A 16,373-nucleotide genomic window follows, 5' to 3' on the forward strand; every position below is an offset into this window, starting at 1 on the left:
GAAAAGTAAACCTCTACATTCATTGAGATTTGCCTCAGTTATTTGCTTTGGCTTACAGAGTCCCACACTGGCCACTGAACAGAACACTTTATTGCTTTGGACCATTGGACCATGGTTCAGCTGTGTAATTTGTAGGAACCTACCCTATCTCAACATGGCCTTTTTTTTTTTTTTTTTTCGGTACAAAGGAAAAAGCTACATTTGAAATACAAGGGAAAATAATGTCACATATCAATGGAAATCAATTTAATGGTGCTTTTGAGATAAATAAAATGTAACCAGAACATACAGGTTATTGTGAAAAAGCATCACAACCACATTACCCAGGAAAAAGTAGCACCTGACCACAAAGAAAGCAGGATGCCTGGAGAACCACCTCGCATTTCATGCAGGCAATAGCTCAAAGGCAACATCAGAAAGGCTGTTGGTCTTTTAAGAAATAGTCATAATTTTGCAAATGATCACCTGAATAATCCATTTTAATCAATGACAGCAGAAAAGTCATGATTATCTGCAGCTTAACACTCAAGTAAATTACCTGATGTCCTTCGACAATTAGAATTTCCACGCCATATCTCATTACACTCATTTTCTTTCAAGAAACTGAAAGCAGTTGGCCGGGTGCGGTGGCTCATGCCTGTAATCCCAGCACTTTGGGAGGCCAAGGCAGGTGGATCACGAGGTCAAGGGGTTTGAGACCAGCCTGACCAACATGGTGAAACCACGTCTCTACTAAAAATATAAAAATTAGCTGGGCGTGGCGGCGGGTACCTGTGATCCCAGCTACTCAGGAGGCTGAGGCAGGAGAATTGCTTGAACCCGGGAGGCGGAGGTTGCAGTGAGCCGAGATTGCACCACTGCACTCCAGCCTGGGCAACAGAGCAAGACTCTATCTCAAAAAAAAAGAAAAAGAAACTGAAAAGCATTGCTATTACATTACATATTACGGATTAAATCAACTGGATCACTGGATCACTAGCAGAATTCAATGAATTAGAAGAATTCAATGATCAATCTCATGCCCTTTGAGGAACTGAAAAAAAAGCATATTAGCAATGTGTCCAGAATGAATGGTGGCTGGGGGCTATTCTCAATAAGTTTATCTTATTTCTGTTCTTCAGTCGGCACTGCAATAATTTAACCTGAAAACATGTGTTAGCATTGTTGTTAACATTTTAAAACCTTTCTGTCTGTAGTCACATTTGAATATGTGTAAGATGTGATATATTTTCTTTGGTATTTAAACATAATAGAACAATGATATTTAGGCATGTTCAAATACCATACTAGATCAATGTCTAAATATCATTTCATAGTCACTAATGCCACTAAAAAACTCAGATACATAAAAAGCAAAAATAGTTATGTGATAATTTGGGTCCAGCATCTTTCTATCTTTATTAATAGTCTTTTATATTTAAAAAATGCAATTATAAGTTAAATCAAAAGAATTAAAATATTATGGAGTATTATAATTTTTTAAAGTTTTAATAATGAAATTGTCATTCTTTACTATTTAGTAATAAACTTGTTATCTTGTATATTTCTTTCAGAGAAATACATAAGGTTCAGGGGTACATGCGCAGATTTGTTACATGGGTAGATTACGTGTCACTAAAGTCTGGCGCTTGAATAACCTCATCACCCATGCAACGAACACAATATGGGATAGTTTTTCAACCCTTGCCCCCTCCCACCATCCCCCCTTAAGTAGTCCCCGGGGTCTATGGTTCCCATCTTTGTGTCCATGTCTACTCAGTGTTTAGCTCCTGCTTATAAGTAACAACATGCAGTATTTGGTTTTCTCTTCCTGCATTAGTTTGCCTAGGATAATGAATGGCCTCCAACTGCATCCACATTGCTGTAACATCTTGTATACTTCTTCTTTTCTCTACCATAGCTCTCTCTCTTCTCACAGAGGCAACGATAAGTGAAAATGATGTGCTCCAGGGTCTTCAAAGCGATGTTCTGTGGCTTTCACAGCACTGTTTAATGCTGGTCCTTTCCATGATAAATGGTGGTCAATGGCTTAATGTTTCCCCTCAATTGACTGAATCTGTCATCACCTCTTGTCTGATTTCTATGTCTATGAATTCCAGGTAGCTCATCAATTTTATTTTCACAAAAGTGAGAAAAGGATTCCTCTTCACATTATCAATATAAAATAAACAGTGCTTGATAGGAGCATGGGTATGCATATGTATATGAGAAATACATGTTTTAAAAATACCTATGCAAGAGGAGCAAAGATGCATGGGTTGAAAGACTAGCATCTGAATACAATGCTCTACCTACAGTTAGGTTCTTACCATGTCATGCCCACAAATAGTGCCTTCTGCTGCTGGCATAAATTTAGTCTCACATTTTCTTCCAATACGATGGCACCACAGGGCTTTACAGATGTCCTACAGAAATTTTGTAAAAGATCATTAGGATTACATCATGTTGTCCATTCATCTATAATAAAAATATCACTGAGAGATTTAAGGTGAAAACAACAGATATAATTTACAAGCAAATGCCTACTTAGCAATATGATAGCATATAATTAAGAGTAAGGAGTAAGGAGACTCATGTTCTAGACTTGGTTCAAATTAATTCCATCTCTTATACTTTATTTGTTTTATTTATATATTATCTATTTAACAAACTTATATTTTCTAAATTAGAATGTAAAATATGCTTAACAGACATTGCAGAAAATTAAAAAAAGTTAAAATAAAAAAACTAAACTTAATATTTCATAATGTATTCTTCTCAACCCCACCTTCCTGAATCTCTCCAAGTCTGAATTCTTATTTTTAAATTAAGGATGTTTAGGATGCTTGTTCGCTTGTTCATCCATCTATCCATCTGTCCATCCATCCATCCATCCATCCATCCACTTAACCACGCATCCACCATCCCCAAATCTATGATTAAAGCTTAAAATATGTGAGGTATCTTGCCAGGCAAGAGGTTCCATTGTGAATATGACCCTCTTTGTCTCTTGGTCTTCATAGGGTAAAGAAGGAATTTGCTGTAAATCACCATTTGGCGCATACAGAAAGAGATGCCCCAATGAAAAAGATTTATAAACTATAAAAGACTCTCCAAGTGCAAGGAATTGTTTTTACTGAGTCCAAAGGAATGTCTCAATGAAGGGCAAACAGTAGGACTTGTGAAATGATGGAACCTTCTGGAATGCTGGTGGTAGACGCAACTGGACATGTTGAAAACATTTCTTAAATTGTCTGCACAAATGTTCAGAACATTTAAACAAGTGCTGCACTATTCCCCAAGAAATTAAATGGATGCATCTACTGGGTGATTCATGTTATGAAGAAAATGCAAGGCAGTGAAGCACATCAATGTAGTGCAGCTGGGAAGATGGCATTTTGCTGCATGGTGATCTCACTCCATATTTCAACCATGTTAGAAGATGGTTTTCTGCATTGTGTGAGTCATCTCATGAAGGGTTTTAACACTAGTTCTTAAATCTCCTGCATGTATTTCATTATATACTTAGAAGTTAAGGTACTTATTAAAGACACAGCTTCATATTTTCCCTGGCTGTATCTCCTTCACTAATAAACCAGATTTTGGAGCTTGAAATGTTAACAAGTAAATGTTCAGTGTTTTAATTCAGATATCAATTGCTTTCATATTGCGCTATCGTTTAAAATCTCATATGGTTACAATCATTGTGTAATGAAATGTCATGATCTTTCGAGTCCCCTGGGATCCTCGCCATTGTGATAAGTGTGTTGTGTTGATGGCCAGGGCTTTTGCCTGGCTGAGGTCTTTGTCAGCAGGGAACAAACAGTGATGCTCCTATGGCTGCTCCCATGAGGACTGCTGCGAGCACCCGGGTTTGTTCTCCTTCAGACAGGCTTTAATTACGTTCATTAGTATATGGTGTCAGGGGCCTCTGTTCTTGGCCAGAACGGTGTTTAGAGATAAAAAATGTATTCGGAACCCAAGGAATCCATGAATTCAAGGGCCTTGAATGTAATTCTCCAAACAGACAACTGGACAGCACTATTTGCTTGCAGGAATGACAACTTGATAGAATGCCAGGATAAAAATAAACTCCCTTAAAACCACAGCCTGTGCACACTGGCTCGATGTCTGGGTGGCAATATGATAGGTCAGAACAGGAGACTAGGGAGAGAGATTAGGCATTTCCTGGGTGGCTCACAGAGGCCTCCTGGACCGATGGGGCGTAGAGACCTCCTGCTTCAGGAAGCTGAGCATGCATACCTAAGGAATGAATGAATGAGTGTGAAAGCAGATTCCTTCATACTGAATGAATGAATGAAGGTGAAAGCAGAAGCTGCTTGTGTGGTTGGGTGATCTGGGAGATGGCCACAATGGTCCAGTAGAGTTTGGGATTCCCGGGTAGATAAGCAGATCCAGGGTGAATTTTGCAAGCAGATCTGGGCAGGCAGGACCCCAGAGTCCTCACTGTGCACATGAGGATAACAACATCCAATCACTGACTTGTCCTGGGGGCTAAATGCAGTGGTTATAGGTGATGTGTTCAGCTCAGGGCCTGGCACCTAAAGTAAAGGCACTAAGGCACTGCACATTTCCTTTCTCACTTCAAGGGCTTGAGGAAACAATGGCACAGGTCTTCGTCTGCGATCAGGGCTCTGCCGTGTGGCTGCTGTGATCTTAGGGATCTAAGGTCCTAATTCACAGGGCTGTTTCTAAGACTACTCAAGATAATACGAGGTAAATTGTGTTTTAAAATGTTAAATTATTTTACTATGTTCCTTATCATTATCTGGTACAGTGCTTGCTACTCGTCTATCAATAAATGCTTTCTGGGCACATTGAACATGTACTCATTTGCTCCTGTGAAAACCAGTGACAGAGGACCAGGAAAGCTTTACGTACAGTAACATTAGCGAGAATCAGGAAATTGTGATCATAAAAAGCCACAGATGACTTAAGATGACCATGATTCCGACTACCATTCAGAGTAACTCCAGAATATTCTTATGTTTTAGTTTTGGGGAGCATTTTGCAGAATAAATACTGATGAAGATATTGTTAAAGGTATGGGCTTTCAACTTTTTAAAGTCTAAAGCCTTCAAATATAGGATGCTGGTGACAGCTCACCACCAAATCATGTGGCTCTCTAATTCAGTCTGTGATTCGGCTCATGCCATCTGTGTTTTCAGCCTCATTTTGGGACCTGCTCAATCCCCAACTCCAGTCCTCAAGGCTGGAATAAATCACAAAGTTAGAAGAAACTTGACGATCATATAACCCATGGTATTGTCTTTCAACATTTAAAACATAATTTGGGACCTTGGTATCCTATAGATGTACTTGTCTGCCATTTAATACACATGGCATTCTGTCCCAGACAAACAAATAAAAACTATAGTGTCTTTAAGAGTTGCGATGACACAATAAAAATATTGTACATTCTCATTCACACGTGGAAGTGAAAAAATGGATTTCGTAGTGGTGGAATGATGGTTACCAGAGGCTGAGAAGTGTAGTGGAGGGGGATGGGAGGAAAAAAGAGGAGCTGGTTAATGGGTTCAAAAACACAGTTAGATAAAAGGAATAACACCTAATGTTTAGTAGGGCCATAGGGTGACAATAGTTAACAACAATTTATTGTATATTTCTAAATAACTAGAAGAGTGTGATGTTCTTTATACAAAGAAATGATGAACATTTAAGGTGAAGGATATCCCAGTTTCTCTGCTTTCAACATTACACATTGTATGCCTGTATTGATATGGGAGGGGGCAGGGAGGTGCTGAGTAGAGAAGGGAGGGGTCCCTGGAGAGGGCTCCACCCTCAGGCCTGTGCCCACAGACCTAAGTGAGAACAGACACTCCTGTTTTCATGCCCAAATGTTGCATTTTCCAAGACTACTCTGGCCCGCCATGCCCTCGATCCTGTACCCATAGAAACCCAAGACCTTAATGGGCACACACAGTGGCTGAACGTGGTCAAGAGAAGCAGAGGAACAGACCAGCAGACACCAGCAGACTGGCAGACCAGTGACGGCGGAAAGATGAATGACGTAGCAGAGGAAGAGAGGAGGGATGTCTGGATGCTAAGGGGAATTCGGGGGGGCAGCCAGAGAAGGGTCTGGCCACTGGGAAGCCTGACTCCAGAGGAAGACCACCTTCCCACTCCATCCTGCTCTTCTGATTCCCCATCCATCTTGCTGAGAGCCACCTCTACCACTCAGTAAAGCCTCACACTCATCTTTGAGGCCACGGGGGTGACCCAGTTTTTCCAATACACTGGGAAAGAGCTTGGGATATAGAAAGCTGTCACATTGGCCCTCTGCCCTTGGAATAAGGCAGAGGGTCTACTGAGCTGGTTAACACAAGCCATCCACAGATGGCGAAGCTGAAGGAGTGCACCGTAACACATGCATGCCCACTTGGGCTTTGGGAGTTGCAGACACCCACTCCTAGAGGCTGCCGTGGGGCCGGAGCCCAGGAGTGCTCCCCACAGTCTCTGTACCTGCCTGTCTGCGTGCTCCCCTTGGGGGTTTGAGCAGAGAGGTGACAGAAGGAGCGAGCCACGCCCCTGTCGCATGTCCTGCAAAGGGAAAACGGAACTCTTCTGTTTCAGTATCGATGTATTACAAGCACCCCATAAATATGTGCAGCTATTCCATAAACATTAAATAGAAAAAGTTAAAAAAAGAAAAGTAAACTACAAATGAACAGCCAAAAACCAATTGTTCCGTCCAACTTTATCACTTTGACTTAACTGCTAACTTCATGGTACATAACATACCGTGATTTTATTAAAGCATTATTGTTGTAGGTCATTATATCCTTAATGAAACTTCAGAGTCTTCTTGGAACAAAGATCCTATTAAATCACGGTTCTAGAGTCCAGGCAGTTGGAATGTCAGACTTGCTGAGTTTTGGGGTTACTCCCAATTTAACAACAGTCCCTAGGATGCTGAGGTGATCAAATTTCAAAGCAATTCTGGTGGCTTATGTTTCAGATTGCAGGGTCAGGCCACCAAAGCAACGCTGACAAAGCATGATAGGTACGCGATGAAGACAAAATGTTTTTAATAACAAATACCTAACTTGGGCAGAAAAGAGTCAAAACCTATGCAGAGCATTTACTCTTGCTTTGTCTTTGCAGCTAAGGTATACTATCTTTAATGAAGCCTCTCTCTTTTTATTCTAGTCCATAATTTAAGAGTTATGTTCACAAAAAACAATTTCAGTAATACCAACTTGGTCAGGGTTTAACATCACAACATAACACCCCGGGTAAAACCAACATTTTCAGATGGCTGGGCTGAAACTGTATTGTAGTGCTTCAATATTGTGAATGGCACACCACCAGATTCACTTCCTCAAATTGTCTGTACTACACTCTTCAACTTGAGTTGGATTACAGACTCAAACCTAAGACCTGAAACTCTAAAAATTCTAGAAGACAACATTGGACAAACCCTTCTAGACATTGGCTTAGAAAAGAATTTCATGACCAAGAACCCAAAAGCAAATGCAATAAAAACAAAGATAAATAGCTGGGACCTAATTAAACTAAAGAGCTTTCGTGTGGCAAAAGGAACAGTCAGCAGAGTAAACAGACAAGCCACAGAGTGAGAGAAAATCTTAACAATCTATACGTCTGACAAAAGACTAATATCCAGAATCTACAATGAACTCAAACAAATCTGTAAGAAAAAAACAAACAATCCCGTTAAAAAATGGGCTAAGGACATGAACAGACAATTCTCAAAAGAAGATATACAAATGGCCAATAAACATATGAAAAACTGCTCAGCATCACTAATGATCAGGGAAATGCAAATCAAAACCACAATGCAATACCACCTCACTCCTGCAAGAATGGCCATAACCAAAAAATCAAAAAACAGTAGATGTTTGTGTGTGGATGTGGTAAACAGGGAACACTTCTACACTGCTGTTGGGAACGTAAACCAGTACAGCCACTATGGGAAAAAGTGTGGAGATTCCTTAAAGAACTAAAAGTAGAACTACCATTTGATCCAGCAATCCCACTACTGGGTATCTACCCAGAGGAAAATAAGTCATTATTCAAAAAAGATACTTGCACATACATGTTTATAGCAGCACAATTTACAATTGCACAATTGTGAAACCAACCCAAATGCCCATCAATCAACAAGTGGACAAAGAAACTGTGATATATATACACATACATGTATATGATATATATATATATATACACATATATGTATATGTATATATATGTGATGGAATACTACTCAGCCATAAAAAGGAATCAATTAACAGCATTTGCAGTGAGCCAGATGAGACTGGAGACTATTATTCCAAGTGAAGTAGCTCAGGAATGGAAAAACAAATATTGTATGTTCTCACTGATATATGGGAGCAAAGCTATGAGAACACAAAGGCCTAAGAATGATACAATGAACTTTGGGGACTGAAGAGAGGGAGGGGGCCGAGGGATAAAAGGCTACAAATATGGTGCTGTGTATACTGCTTGGGTGATGGGTACACCAAAATCTCAAAAATCACCACTAAAGAACTTACTCATGTAACCAAATACCACCTGTACCCCAATAACTTATGGAAAAAAAGAATGCAGTTACAATTGATGTTACAGTCAGATATAAAGTGCATTATCATTATTTATTCTTCAAGCAGTGAGACGCTTTTATCACTAATCCTGATTATCACTCTACATCAGTGGACAGACAAAGCCATTGTCATATATGTGTCATGTATTATACATAAGTATGTAAACATACATATACACCAAATATACATTCACATATACAAAAAAAGGATGCATACACATTTACATTGTCTATTCACTTTTCAAATGAAATAATGTTAGGTATTTAAAAGAGATTCATCCTTTCCTAAAATATCATCCATCCATCATCTAGATTAGCATATTTCTGAGTGAGTCTACTGTGCCCAGGGCTGGTCCGGGCACTGGGCCATTTGCTTCTTATTGTTATTTCTTGTTTTATATCCTCCCATTAAGAAATTTCCTGATCTCTACATTTCATATGAACAAAATAGGCCCTTTTAAATAAAATTTGAGCAGGTGTTCATTAAAAAAATAATAGTTTAAATTGTTCTGAGATATTTCAATTCACATAGAAAATTTAAAAAAAATCTCTAATTGCCACACCATATGTAATTTTGAGATTTGGTGTCTGAGAGATACTGGCTACACAAATAGCTTTTAATTTTTAAAAGAAAATACAAAGTTAGGTGTGGTGGCTCACAGCTGTAATCCCAGCACTTTGGGAGGCCAAGGCAGGCGGATTGCTCGAGGTCAGGAATTCCAGACTAGCCTGGCCAACATGGTGAAACACTGTCTCAACAAAAAATACAAAAAATTAGCCAGGCATGATGGCATGCACCTGTAATCCTAGCTACTCAGCATGAGAAACGCTTGAGCCTGGGAGGCAGAGGTTGCAGTAAGCCGAGAGCCGGGATGGTGTTACTACACTCCAACCTGGGTGACAGAGCAAGACTCCATCAATAAATAAATAAATAAATAAATAAATAAATAAATAAATAAAATAAAAAAGAAAATACATAAAGTGTGTATTAAAGAACAATTTTATATATCATAAGGAATGATTTGACATTATGTGATTTTAATAGATGTACTGTTTGTTTAATTTTAAAAGATATTTTACTTCTCCCACTGTCCACTATGAAGTAACTGGTATCAAATTCACTTTTCTGCAAAACAAAACAAAACTGCCACAAAACTATGAAATTATATACAGCACATATATGGACCAATTGTTTCAGGTCTTGACAATAGTCAACACAGTACTGTGATGCTCGAGGGAAGGAAAACATGCAAGGAGGATGAACGCCGCATTTGCCCACCTCTCTGCCTGGGAGCACTTTGCAGATCCTGCTGTGGGGAGGTGGATACCAGGCAGATGATAGCAGTCTCACTGACTGGAGGATGCAGAGATCAGAGTTGAGGCCTGTTCAGTAGCTAGTTGAGAGTCGGCTCATACAGAAAAAAGTTGCATTGGGCTGGGGGCCCCAGGTGTCTGTCTTAGGTTTTGCTGCAGGTCCTAATGGTAAGGGGTGAGCAGCTGCCACATAGGAGGAGATTCCAGGTGGCCTAGCAGAGGACTGCAGGCTGAAAGCTGATGAGGGCTTCAAGACAGAGGATGCATAGGGCTGGGAGAAACTAGAGTTTTGGCTCACACAGAGTAGAGAGACCTCAATGAGCATCCTGGGCGTTCAGTGGAAAGCCCAGAAGTCCATGCCTCATGGGGAAGAACCACACACGACAGTACCGGCTACACCACAGGGCCCAGAGAAACTGAAAAAGATGAGCCCTAATGGAGAATAAGACAAAGTCTTCGGGGATCAAAAGGACTCACCTTATATGTAATAACATAATGCAATAGAAATATCTATAACATAAAATAATATACTATTCAAGGAAAAGTAGAGATAAATGAATAAATGGGAAAATGCAGAAGATAAACAGAAACTATACAAAATGGAATTCTGGAACTAAAACTTACAATAAGCCAAAGGTATATTTCACCGATTTATCCAAACACTTTTCATCTTCAAAACTGAGGATGAATTCATGACATTTTCAGACAAAGAAAATTGGAGATAATTTGTGGCTAGCAGATATGTGCTAGAATAATGCTAAAGGAAGTTCTTTAGGCCTTAGGGAAATGATATCACTTTGAAACAGACCCATAGGAAAACACAGATACTAAACAGTAAATATAAAAAGATGGTCTAATTTATTGTCTTATTTAAAAGCATCTATTTTAAAACAAAAACTACAGCATTGCTTTTTGTGGCATTTAATTTGCAGAGAAATGAAATATATGTCAATGATAGTGCAAGGAAGAGGGATGCATGGATTTATTTGTTGTAAGGATCTTGCATTTTGCACAAAGTGGGCACAAAGTTAATTCTACACAGACTCTAAGTTAAGGATGTATGCTGTAATCTCTAAAGCAATCACTATAAATTAACATAAGGAAGTATAGTTAAAAACCAAGTCAAGGTAAAATACTGAATTTAAAAAATAGCTTAATCTAAAAGAAGGCAGAAGAAAGGGAACAGAGAAAATAGAAATGAGACTAATAGAAAACAAATAGCAAGATGGTAGATTTAAATCTACTACATAATTTTTACATTCAATATAAATAGATTAAACATGCTGGTGAAAGGTTAGAGATTGTTCCAATGAACAGAAAAGCAATACTAGGCAAAAGGATGTTTACAGCAGACACATTTTATATAAACACACACATAAACTGAAAGTAAAAGAATGGAAAAAGTGATCATGCAAAGAGCAATCCTAAGTGAGCTGATGTGGCTATATTAATATCAGATAAGTAGAAATCAAGCAAAGTAATATTACCCAACAATAAAGGAGGGTATTTTACAATGAGAAAAGGGTCAGAAGACATAGCTATCCTAAATATATGTGCACCTGATTATGAAGCTTCAGAATATATAGAACAGAAACTATCACGAGGTCAGGATATTGAGACCATCCTGGCTAACACGGTGAAACCCCGTCTCTACTAAAAATACAAAAAAATTAGCCGGGTGTGGTGGCGGGCGCCTGCAGTCCCAGCTCTTACTCCGGAGGCTGAGGCAGGAGAATGGCGTGAACCCGGGAGGCAGAGCTTGTAATGAGCCAAGATCGTGCCACTGCACTCCAGCCTGGGTGACAGAGCAAGATTCCATCTCAAAAAAAAAAAAAAAAAAAAAACCAGAAACTAATAGCACTAACATGAGAAATAGAAACATATGTAATAATTGCTGGAGATTTTAACACTCATCTTTGTAAAATTGGTGGAACAAGTAGGAAATATGATGGATGATGCAGAAGATGTAAGAAATATTATTTAAAAAAATAGTTATTTCTTGAATATTCTACCCAACCACTGCAGAATTTATATTCAAGTCTCCACAGAATGTTCACCAAGATAGACCATATGTTAAGCTATGAAATATGTGTCAACACATTTCAAAAGTACATGTAGAGTATATTCTCTGAACAAAATTATGAAATTAGAAATCAAAACTGATAAGTTATCTATTATTTATTTGGCAATTAAATAATATTTAATATATTTCTAAGTAATATGTTGGTTAATGAAGAAATTACTGTTTAAATTAGAAAATACTTTATGCTGAATAATATTAAAAACTCAATATGTAAACATTTTCAGGACACAGCTAATGTGCTTAGAAAGACATTAATTGCTTTAAATATATTAAATGGTTATATCAGGAAAATAAGAAAGGTTTAAAGTCAATGATTCAAGCTGCGACTTCAAAGAGCATGGAAAAGACAGGCATACTAAGCCTTGGAATATAATAAAGACACAACAGAACTTAGTGAAATAGAAAAGAATCCAACAAACAAATTTTAAAAATTAACATTACGCCCAATATTGATGCTTTTGAAAGAATTAATATGATAAACTCTTAACTAGACTGAGAAGAAAAAAAGATTTAAAAATACATATTATCATTATGAGGAATGAAAGAGGATTTATCATTACAGATCTTATAATAATTAAAGGAATTCATAGTGACAATAGATTACGACCAAGTGAGGTCATCCCAGGAATGCAGATTGACTTGACATTCAAAGTCCAATGGAAAAAACTAAAGATCAATCAATATAATTCACCACATTAATAGAACAAAGGAGGAAACAATATATCAATAGATGTAGGAAAAGATTTGACAAAATTCAACACAATTGTGTGACAAAATCTCCGAACGAATTGGGATTAAAGATTAACTTTCTCAGTTTGATAAGGAGCATCTGTATAAAAACGAACAGCTAACATCATACTTATTAATGGTGAAATATTATACAATTTACTTTTAATGTTACCATATGGAGCAAGGTAATTATAACATTCAAGAGCAGGAAACATTTAGCAATTATGATAGAAATGAGAATAACTGTTACTTACTGGAGTCAGGGAGGGGTTGAAGGAGGGGGCACGGGGAAGGTTCTGGCTTAGGTAAATAAAACGTGTCTTGATTAAGATGCCGGTAACATGGGAGAATACATTTGTTAAAATTCAAATTGTACATGTGAAATGAATGCGTTTCTCTGCATGTAAGTATGTCCTCAATAATAAAAATGCACCTTGCATCTAACTTTTCATGCCTATGTTTTCCAAATGACACCAGGGCACCATGAATGCCACAGTCTGTGGTCACAAAGCTAACTACCATGGAAACCAGAAGCACGATCTAGAAGATCCTGTCTTTGAAAAAAACCCATTAATGTCCATTTTCCTTAACAAACAGAAGAGTAACACTCAAAAACAAATTTCTTAGGGAATTCACATCTTCTGCCCACAAGAAAAGGCAGTATTGAGAATGTCTGCTGCTGCTGACGGATTTACAGCTCTTGTTCCAGTCTGGGACTCCCCAGCTGAGGAGATAAGGATGCGGTTCTGGCACATAGCTGGAATTGATCTTTGGGGGAGCTCTGCTTCACTTTGGAATGAAGAAGATGATCACGTTAGATTTAAGTTGGGAGTATTCCCAATGCATTTTGAAATGTTTGGAAGGACTATATTTTTCTCTAATTTCTTCTTGATTTTATTATAAACTAGAATAAAAGAAACCTTAAAAATAGTTACTTTTATTTAATTTATGGACAGCTTTTCCTGTGTTTGATAGAGCAGGCTCCTGAATCTCGATTTTCCGTTTCTAGCAAGAGCATATGTCTCTGTGTTACATGAGGAATTTCTGTTAGTAAACCACTCTGGTAAAGTTCCTGGGGTTGACAGAGTAGGTATCACCTTCTATGAGAGACAACTCTATAAATACCTTGTTTGAGGGAAATTTATTAATCAGTAGCCCTAGGTAGACTGCTGCTTCATAGTAAAGTATGCTTGTATTGGGAGAGAGGAGGGGGACTTTGTTTTTTTAAAACCATTTAAAAAAATGCAGAGTATTTATTTGCCAACTTACACTGACTAAAAGTTATTGCTGAGCTCCCACATGATAAATCAGAAAGAAAGATCCAACCTAACAGGCCAAGTCGGTTCTCAAATGAAAACTGATACCCACAACAGTATCTCCTGTCATCTTCTTTGCCAGTGAAACATGTGTTTCCTGTTATACAGGACCAGCCTTAACATACAGGATTTGACATTTGGTAGGTACCCAATAAATGCAGAATATATCAACATCAGTTACACTAAATAAAACAGTCTTATGAATTATGTTGCATTGAGCATGTGCCAATAATCACTTGCCTTTTTAAAGTCCAGCATGCAGAGCTTGGCTTTCTCTCCGAACTGCCACTTGCACTGTGTGTTTGCATCATATAATTCTCCTGGCAATTTCTCAGGATACTTGTATTCCTTCACAGGCTTTGGCTGATCAGCAAGGCAGATAGCTTGAGCGGTGCTGAAACAAAGAGGAGATGAGCTACTAGTAACTGCCCACAGAGTAACCAAAGGACGTACAACTAATTATGCCTTTCTCCCCCATGCGATTTTACAACATACATTGTGTATACAAAGAGGAGAACTTTTTTTCTCCTGAGGTACAATATAATATTTATCTTAATTATATTTAAATACAGAGACTCCATTTTCTGAAATTATTTATTATACATTGTACCTGTTCCAGGGAGAGGATTTGTACTTATTAAATTTCTTAAACTTATCATGAGGAAAAGTGCAACTGAATAATTTCAACCAGTGTTCAACGTGAGACGCTCTTATGATGGACATCTTTTATGCACACTACTTGCCAGAATCAACCAAAAGATGGGCATTACAAAAATGAAACATAGTCTATTTCAAAGACTGGAATTTTCTTTGTTTCTTTGCTTTTGATTCTTTTTCCCCCTAGGCTAGCGGACACCTGTATATTATCTTCCAGATTGTAGAGGTTCTTCCTGGAACACTGGATTTCCACCAGCAATGCTCTATGCTCAGGATGATTTCTGATGACCCCCAAGTCAAGCAGAAAATTAACCTTGCTAAAATCATTGGTAGATGGCTAAAGAACAAGCAATAATTTCTTTTTCCATAAAAAGATTATCCTCTTCTCTGCCAGGATGTTCTTCGGTATAATTTATGCATTTGGGAAAGCATATTTAAATAGTTTTGTGTTTTCAAATAGCAACTAAATCCCTCCTATAAATTTCAATAGGTCCTTCCCTGAGAAAACCAAAAAAACAAAAACCTATAATCAAAATACAATGAGCAATGGCAGATCATCGTCCAAACTTGGCTCTGAGTGGTTGTCCACCGTGACTGGAAGATTTCTGGCTCATTTCTAGGACCCCCAGTCCCACGTTCCACTGCTTCAGAGCTCAGGACTCTGTGCATAAAAAGCCACACGTAGCCCAGATGGGTTCTCTGTGAATTATACCAGAGATTAGGGAAGAATTTATACCAATTCTCTACAGTCTCTTCCAATAAATTGGAGCAGAGGGAATACTTCCTAAATTTTAAGATGAGGTCAGCATTATTCTAATACCAAAACCAGACAAACATAGTACAAGAAACGAAAGCTTTTCTTATCTCTCATAAACATCGATACAAAAATTCTCAACAAAGTGTTAGCAAATTGAATCCAACAATGCATGAGAAGAACTATACACTATGACCAAGTGGGATTAATCCTAGGTCTGAAAGGTCTGTTCAATATTCAAAAGTCAATTAATGTAATCTATTACATCAAAAGGCTAAAGAAGAAAAACCACATGATCATATCAACAGATGAAGAAAAAACCATTTGATAAAATTTAACACTCATTCATGATAAAAAAAAAAAAATCCCAGCAAACTAGGAATAGGGGAGAACTTCCATCTACAAAAAATATACAGTTAACATTATAATTAATGGTGAGAAACTTAAAGCTTCTCCACTAAAATCAGGAACAAGTAAGAATGACTCCTCCTACCACTCCTTTTCAACATTGTAATGAAGTGCTACCTAGTGCAATAAAGCAAGAAAATTACATAAAAGGCATACAGACTAGAAAAGAATAAATAAAACTATCTTTGTTCATAGATGACATGATTGTCTATGTGGAAATTTGAAAGAATCCACCAAGAAACTCCTGGAACTAATAAGTTATGGCAAAGTTGCAGGATAAAAGCTTAATATGCAAAAGTCAATTGCTTTTCTATATGCCAGTGACAACCAAACAGAATTTATTGAAAATTAAAAACATGTCATTAACAACCAAAAATGAAATAGATATAAACCTAGCAAAATATGTACAAAGCCTGCATGAGGAAAATCTACAAAACTGATGAAAGAAATCAAAGAAAAACTAAATAGAAAGATATTTCATGTCCATAGATCAGAAGACTCAATCTTGTTGGGAGATTAGTTCTTCCCATT

General features: G+C 37.8%; 1 protein-coding gene across 2 annotated transcripts in view; it reads right to left on the reverse strand.

Annotated features, from left to right (window-relative positions):
• Positions 1-16,373, reverse strand: part of ADAMTS16 (ADAM metallopeptidase with thrombospondin type 1 motif 16) — a 191,185-nt gene that overhangs the window by 110,473 nt on the left and 64,339 nt on the right. For both annotated transcript variants that reach the window (XM_063619592.1, XM_055246185.2), the window contains exons 10-11: positions 14,264-14,417; positions 2,310-2,405 (exon numbers count right to left, since the gene is read on the reverse strand). In XM_063619592.1, coding sequence (XP_063475662.1) covers positions 2,310-2,405; positions 14,264-14,417 — 250 coding nt within the window. The remainder of the gene's footprint in view (positions 1-2,309; positions 2,406-14,263; positions 14,418-16,373) is intronic.

This window comes from Symphalangus syndactylus, chromosome 16, assembly GCF_028878055.3.
Source record: "Symphalangus syndactylus isolate Jambi chromosome 16, NHGRI_mSymSyn1-v2.1_pri, whole genome shotgun sequence".
NCBI lineage: Eukaryota > Metazoa > Chordata > Mammalia > Primates > Hylobatidae > Symphalangus > Symphalangus syndactylus.